The sequence below is a fragment of the Urocitellus parryii genome, chromosome 1 (genome assembly GCF_045843805.1).
Source record: "Urocitellus parryii isolate mUroPar1 chromosome 1, mUroPar1.hap1, whole genome shotgun sequence".
Lineage (NCBI taxonomy): Eukaryota > Metazoa > Chordata > Mammalia > Rodentia > Sciuridae > Urocitellus > Urocitellus parryii.
Genome location: NC_135531.1, coordinates 147,436,552 through 147,443,672, shown reverse-complemented (window position 1 = coordinate 147,443,672; position 7,121 = coordinate 147,436,552). Strand labels below are relative to the sequence as shown.

Genomic DNA, 7,121 nt, shown 5'->3' with positions numbered 1-7,121 from the left:
CGGCCCCCCACGCCCGGAGAGGGATGCGTGAGTTTCGCCCCGGCTCGAGGGCAGGATGTGGGAGCAGGACAAAGGCTGGGCGGCGGGGGAGGAGTTGGGGACGGCGAGCCGTTGGCGGCCGCCGGAGCTCCAGCCTCGGGCGAGCTAGCGGACTCGGTAACTTTCTCTGCAACTTTTGCAAAAGGGAAGATAAAAATTCTGCAAGTTGTTGCACAGCTCCAGATCGCCCCGGGTCCAGCGGGCAGAGAGGAGGCGGCACCCGTAGGCTTTCCAGGACAGAAGGTGACCGCCAGCTTCGCTGAGAGAGGCAGGAGGGGCGCCCGTCTGGGCCCCTGACCAGGGGCGAGGGAGGATAAGGGTACCGGGGTGAAGGGCGGGGGTCGGAGCCGTCTATAGGCTTCGGCCACTGTAGTTGCCCGTGTCCTGGCAGGGTACGCCCCAAGATCCCGATAGCCGCGGACCGCAGCGCTGCAGTCGCGATGATGGATGAGCCGTGGTGGGAAGGGCGCGTCGCCTCGGACGTCCACTGCACTCTGCGCGAGAAGGTCAGTCCCTCCCCGCCCTTGTCACTCGCGGGACTGGGTATTTAAAGTCGGCCCTCTTTCTCCATTCCTCCTCCCGCCTCCCGTCGGTGTCCTCAGGTCGCCCCGCGTGGGAACTCAGAACTCTGGGTGCCTTTCTCTGGAGTGCTGGGGTGTGTAGGGGTCGGGAGTGAGGACTAGAGCAATATTAGAGAACTTGAACTAGTTTTTGCTGATTAGGAGCCTAGAGCTCCCAGCCAGGACGATTAAACGGAGACAGTCACCTTACCGCAAAGGCAGTATGTCTCATAGGATTGCCACCCCTTGTTGGTTTAAATTGTATAGGAATAGATCTTTAAACATATTTTAATTAATTTTAATATGAAATTTATAGGCATTCATATGTGTTGTGTGCGTGTGTGTATACGTATATATGGAGGGAGAGAGAGAGAGGTTCTACATAGGATAAATGATGCTGATTTTCTATTTATTGTGGTCATGATATAGCAGTTCCTTTTAAAATTATTAGGCTGGGGGGTAGCTCAGTAGTAGAGCGCTTAGGCACAGTAAATTCATTTAAGTAAAATGAGTAAGTTTATGTAAAGAAATATTAGGTCAATGGTATTTCGTGATAATGCGTATTTATGGCCATATGTGATGTGTGTGTGTAGGAAGGAACAGAACTACTGAAATTTAAGAAACTCCAATCTACATGACAGAGGCTACAAAACTGGAAGGCTGAGGGAGAAAAGGAGAAAACAAAACCTCCCTGCCTGGCTCCCCTCCTGTTGCAGAAGGTGGCAGCTGAAATGTGACCCCTGCACTCTCCTCCCCTGGAGAGGAGTGCTGGTGGGCGTGGGAGGCTGGAGGGCCAGGTGGACTGGAGGCCCTGGCCTGAGCTGAAACTGGGAAAGGTGATTTGGGGAACAGGTGTGAAGCAGGGGAGTAGGTGAGTTTCCCCCTGGGGCCACCTGAATAGAGCACTTGAAGCAACAGAAATTTATTCTCTTGAAGCTCTGGAAGTTAAAAATTCTAGATCAAGGTGTTGGCAGGGTCACACCCTCTCTTGAAAGACCCAGAGAAGGATTACCTTCTCTCTTAAATTTTGGTGGCTGCTGGCAATCATTGGCATTTATGGCCTCCGTCACTGCAGTCTATCTCTGTGTATTTTCTCTTCTTAGCGACACACCCGCCCTAATCCAGTATGACCTCGTTTTAATTTAATTACGTCTGAAAAGACCCTATTTCCAAGTAAGGTCACATTCTGAGGTTCTAGGTAGACACTAAGCAAAGGGGGCGCGCTACTCAACCCAGTGCGGAGAGGGAGAGGTCCTCTCTGGGGCACCCCAGTCCCTCCACACACAGCTCCTGCATTCAGCCCTTCCCTACCAGGTGTCTGTGGGGCCTGCTGCCAGCTCCTGGGGGTTTTGCTCCCTCAGGAGTGGCTGTCTTCCAGCTACATGGGAGCTCTGCTGAACCTCTGCCTGGTGTTCTTGTCCACACTATAGTTTTCCCCGTTTCCCTTGATCTTCCTGGAGCAGAATGGCCAGTGTGACATACTGGGCTTCTGGAGAAGTCCAGGTCTTGCTGGTTCCATTAGCAGGGGTGGTAAGGGTGGTAGACCAGGCGCTGGGGTCTTGCCCTTTCCTGGAGGTGGTGGCTGGATGCTGTGAGTGAGGGCTGCCTTGGAAACTGAGCCTCCTTGTTTATCAAAGGCTCCCGTGCTTGTCCTTTCTGCTCATAGCTTATGAAGAATGACTTTGACCTAGAGGGAGGGATTACTGAGAGCAGTATAAACTCAACTGGTTCAGTTCCCTGACAAGCCCAGCCCTTTATATATAAACATATGAATATAAGCCACGCAAAGGAGGTGATTCACCCATGAATTGTGCTTTACCGAGGCCATAGTCCCTCCTATAGTTCCCTCTTGGCTGCTCACCTCTAAGTGAAGTCAGGTTTGTCCCAGGTTGAGAGGTTAGAAATAGAAAATTCACTCAGGGATTGGTGTCCAGGGCCACCCACTACCTGAAGCTGATCTTATTAGGGCAAATCCCAAGTGTCTTTGGCTAGCGTGTCCCCCGTCCTCCAAATGCTGCTAATTTTTTTTTTCTTTATTTCCTCTCCCTCTTCAAAAAGATGTTTTTTAAGAACATTTGGCTTAATGGAGAGTTTGCAGCGGAATGTGCCTTGCCTTCCTTGAGGAATGAGGGCTGGCCCCTTGTTTTTCCCACTCGGGGTAGTTTTTTTTTATTAAACGTCTTCTCTGATAATGCATTTTTAACACTGTAGAACAACTTCACCTGGCTCACACTAGACACTCATTCTTTGTTGAACATTGCTGGATGAATCCAAAGTACATGGACACGTATGCCATGTGTTGTCACCATAGAACCACTAGAAGTTATCCCACGTGAGACAACCCTGAGACTCTGGAAAGAGCGGGAGGCCCGTTTCATCAGATCTGAGTCCAGTCGAGCATCAGACTACAGTGTGGGAAAGGAAACACCACAGAAACAAGGTTAGGTGTTGGGTGCAAGGTAGTAATAGCAGTGAAACCCTGAGCTGCATGCTGAACTTCCTGACTGCTGAGGTCCATTTTCCCACAATAGCCATGATTTAGATTGTGTCACTTCCTTGCTTAAAGATCTTGAAGCCAGGCATGGTGGAGCACGTTGAGGTCCCCAAAGAGAGCAGTTACCAAAAGCCTGTAATCCCAGCAGCTCAGAAGGCTGAGGCAGAAGGATCGTGAGTTCAAAGCCAGCCTCAGCAAAGGAAAGATGCTAAGCAACTCAGTGAGACCCTGTCTCTAAAAAAAATATAAAATAGAGCTGGGGATGTGGCTCAATGGTTGAGTGCCCCCAAGTTCAATCCCTGGTACAAAAAAAAAAAAAATTCCCTGGATATAATCTCTGGTCCTTGCGTACTCTACTACATTCTCTCCTGCTCCCTTCCCATCCTTCATGTCCCTCTTTCCTCCCTCCCTCCCTCCTTTCCTTACTTGTGCTGGTGATAGAACTTAGACCCTTGCACATGCTAGGAGAATGCTCTGCCCCTCTACACCCCCAGCTCCCTTCATTCCTCTGGAGGCACACTGACCTCAATTCTGTTCCTTGAACAGGTCCAACTTGTTCGTGCCTTTGCATTGGCTGTTCTTTGAGGCTTCTTATGTGTCTATAGTGTGGTTGTCTCCCCTCACCCAGTGTGGTATTTCCCCTCCGTATCACTGTTTTATTTTCCTTATAACAGTTACCAGTATCTGAAATCATTTCCTATTTGTTTGCCATCTTTCCTCCCACACTAGAGTTTCTGCTCCATGAGAACAGGCCTGTCTTGTTCAGGGCTGGGGACTTGGTGCTTACCACGGAGCCTTCCTACTTTGTATGAAGTGATGAGCAGGATGAATACATCAGTGTTTACTGTCTTCATGAGAAAACTGCAGAAAAGTGTTTCATAGGAATGTAAGGATTAAGGGACCTTGTAGGACTTGCTGTAGGAACCTTACAGGTGCTCTGCCTTTCCATGTATCACCCCTGCGTGGGACACCATGGCCCCTTCATATAGTGTGGACTCGGGATAAGTCTTGGGGGTTTGTAGCCACCCTGCACAGGGTCCACTGGGTGACAGGCAATCCTTGTAAGAAAGGCTTTGTTATTTCTTTGGATCATTGGACCAGTGACAGGGTTGAGGTCCCCAAAGAGAGCAGTTACCAAAAGCCATGTGTCTGGCAAGGGCCTGGTGCCCAGGAGCAGGACCCTGTATTGGAAGACCTCCTGCCTGGGTAAGGCATCCTGTCCTGTGAATGGGGCAGTGGAGCCCCCCTCCTGCCCTGGGGGCTCTGGAGGAATCTCTCCTGCTTCTGGCTCTCAGACTACCTTTCTCCCATGCTAAGCCCTTAAATTCCTCCTTTGATCATCCTTCCTGGCCCTCTTGCTCCTGTGGAAGCCACCTAGACCCCGCCTCCCCCCTCTGAGCTTTCTGCTGGGTGTGGGGTGCCGGTGCACAGGAGAGCCAGGTTTCTTACCTGCTGCTGCTACCTGAGTGCCCTTTGGCCCTATTCACTGAACTTGAGGGAGGAGCCAGCACATCACAGCCACCTGGCATCAAAGACAAGGGCGCACGCCTATAATCTCAGTGACTTGGAGATCTGAGGTAGGAGGATTATAACTTTGAAGCCAGCTTCAGCAATTCAGTGAGGCCCCATCTCAAAATAAAAAATAAGGAGGACCGGATAGGCTGCTCAGTGGTAAAGTACTAGTACCAGACGAGCAAACCCATAGTCACTTTTTATTTTCTTTTTGGGCAGAAAGATACATCTACCAAAGTTTAAAATTAATACGGAATTTTGACTCCCAAGAATTAGCAGGTTTGGGCAAGTTTGGAGTACCCATGGTGGAATTAGAGCACGACGGGATGGCACTCAGCCTGAAGGCCACTTTTCCTGCCCAGCCTCTCTCCCTTCTGCCATGTGTCCTTGTCCCAACAACCTGTGTTTACCTCTCTCATGATCTTTGTCACCTATGTAGTAAACATGTCCTGCCCATTAGACCCTGAGCTCCTGTGGGCATGAACGTGCCTTGTACTTCGGGGTCCCCAGACAGAGGGACCTTGCAGTCACAGACAGTAAGGAGCCCATAGGTTGGAAACAGGTCCAGGATAGACTCTACTGGGGCATGTTGAATGGCTGTGCAGAAGTTCTTCCCAGGGATCCTATGTTGGGTCCTTGGCTTCTGTCATGGGGTATCTCCTAGCTTATCCAGTGTTGTAGTTTAGTTATTAGATGTCCCCAAAAGCTCACATGTGAGACAATGTAAGAACATTCAGAGGTGAAATGATTGGGTGAGGAGAAACTTAACCTAATCAGTGAGTTAATCCCCTGGTGGGATTAACTGGGTGGTAACTGAAGGTAGGTAGAGTATGGCTGGAGGAGATGGTCATTGGAGTCTTGCCTTTGGGGTATATATTTTGTATCCGTGGAGTGTCATTGTGCTTCCTAGCTTGATGTCTTGAGCCACTTCTCTCCACAACACTCTTCCTCCATGATGTTCTGCCTCACTCCATCCTAAGAAATGGAACCAGCCTTCCATGAACTGTGACCTCTGAAACCATGAGCCCTCAAATAAACTTTTCCTCCTCTAATGGCTCTTATCAAGTTTTTTGGTCACAGCAGTGACAAAGCTGACTAAAACAGCCAAGGAAGTCCACAGTTAGCTGGGCTATCAGACACAGGACACAAAGGAGGATGCCTCCCAGCTCCCCAGACACCTGCCTGTTCTCCTCTCGGGTAATGCTGGGCGGAGACAATTACCTCAGGGCAGGTTTTCAGGCCTGGACCAAAGCTTAAGGATCTGGGAAAATGACTACAGGTTGAGCCCAGAAAAGAAGAATCGAGATAATCCTGCCCAGAGCTCTATCCAAAGATTCCATTTTTCTTCCTGAGTTTTATCTCCAGATGAGCCACAAACATAAAACTTTCTCGTCATCTTTACACTTGTTTTACATATAGCCTTCATTCTCCAACTGGGAGAAAAGAGTTAGTAATAGTAAGTGAAGAAAATGTTTGCGGGCCCTCAACATTTGTGGTTTAAGATGTTTTGAATTTAGGGAAATGGAGGGGGATACTTGGAGGAAAAAATATCTACCCGAAGGCCATGTTGATAAGCCTGGCTTGATGTGGCCTAAGGGTAGCTTCATCTCTGGGCTCTGGAGCCTGGCCAGAAGCCTCCTCCTCCTCCCACTCCCCCAGGGCCCACCATCTTCTGGGGTGGAAGTCAACATGGTACCTGCCCCTGGCTGAGCTCTGCAGAGCAGCCAGCCATCTGGAGCATCTCTCCCACTTCCTGAAGCTGCCTCCCTGCACACTTACAGGACCTTATCAGTAGGAGACCAGGGTTTCTTGATTCAGTGGAATGATAAAGGACATTGATTTGAGATCGAATTTAGAAAAAGATCTTCCAAAACACCAACAACACAAATTTTGCCATGGATTATCTCATCTACTCCTCATCTTGGCCCTGGTGCTGGGATTACCCCTATTTTACAGAGACAGAACTCCAAGGCTCAGCTAAATGTCACTGTCTTAAGAGCAAACACCTGATTGTATCAGAGCTTGAATGTAAATTGTTTTGGGGTAAATTTTTTTTTTTTTTACAAGGCAGGGAAATATTTAAACTGTCAATCAGGACTCTAGGGTCTGGTGCTTTAGTTTGTTTGCAATGGTCTCTAAGAAATATGCTTGTTGAGAGCCACAGCCAAAGGGGCCCCAGCAAACTTCCAGCTGCCAGCAAACTTCCAGCTGCCGGCTGATGATTGGCTCACAGTGGCCCCAGCAACATCTAGCTGATTGGCTCCTCTGCGGTGATGTTCATTGGGCTGTTTCCCTGCCCTTCAAGCTGCCAGCTGATGATTGGCTCACAGTGGCCCCAGCAACATCTAGCTGATTGGCTCCTCTGCAGTCATGTTCATTGGGCTGTTTCCCTGCCCTTCAGACTACGGAACTGCTCATTGGGGGACTTCTTTGGCTCCGCCCACGCGACCTAGCCAATCGGCCTCAAGAGCAGGAGGATTGTGGGAGGTGGTGGTTGGTGTGTGGGGGAGGCTTGT

General features: G+C 49.7%; 1 protein-coding gene across 1 annotated transcript in view; it reads left to right on the top strand.

Annotated features, from left to right (window-relative positions):
- The first annotated feature begins 479 nt into the window (after positions 1-479).
- Ccnjl (cyclin J like) overlaps positions 480-7,121 on the top strand; it is a 52,744-nt gene continuing 46,102 nt past the window's right edge. Inside the window, exon 1 of the mRNA XM_026395384.2 lies at positions 480-545. Within this exon, the coding sequence (XP_026251169.1) occupies positions 480-545 (66 nt within the window). The remainder of the gene's footprint in view (positions 546-7,121) is intronic.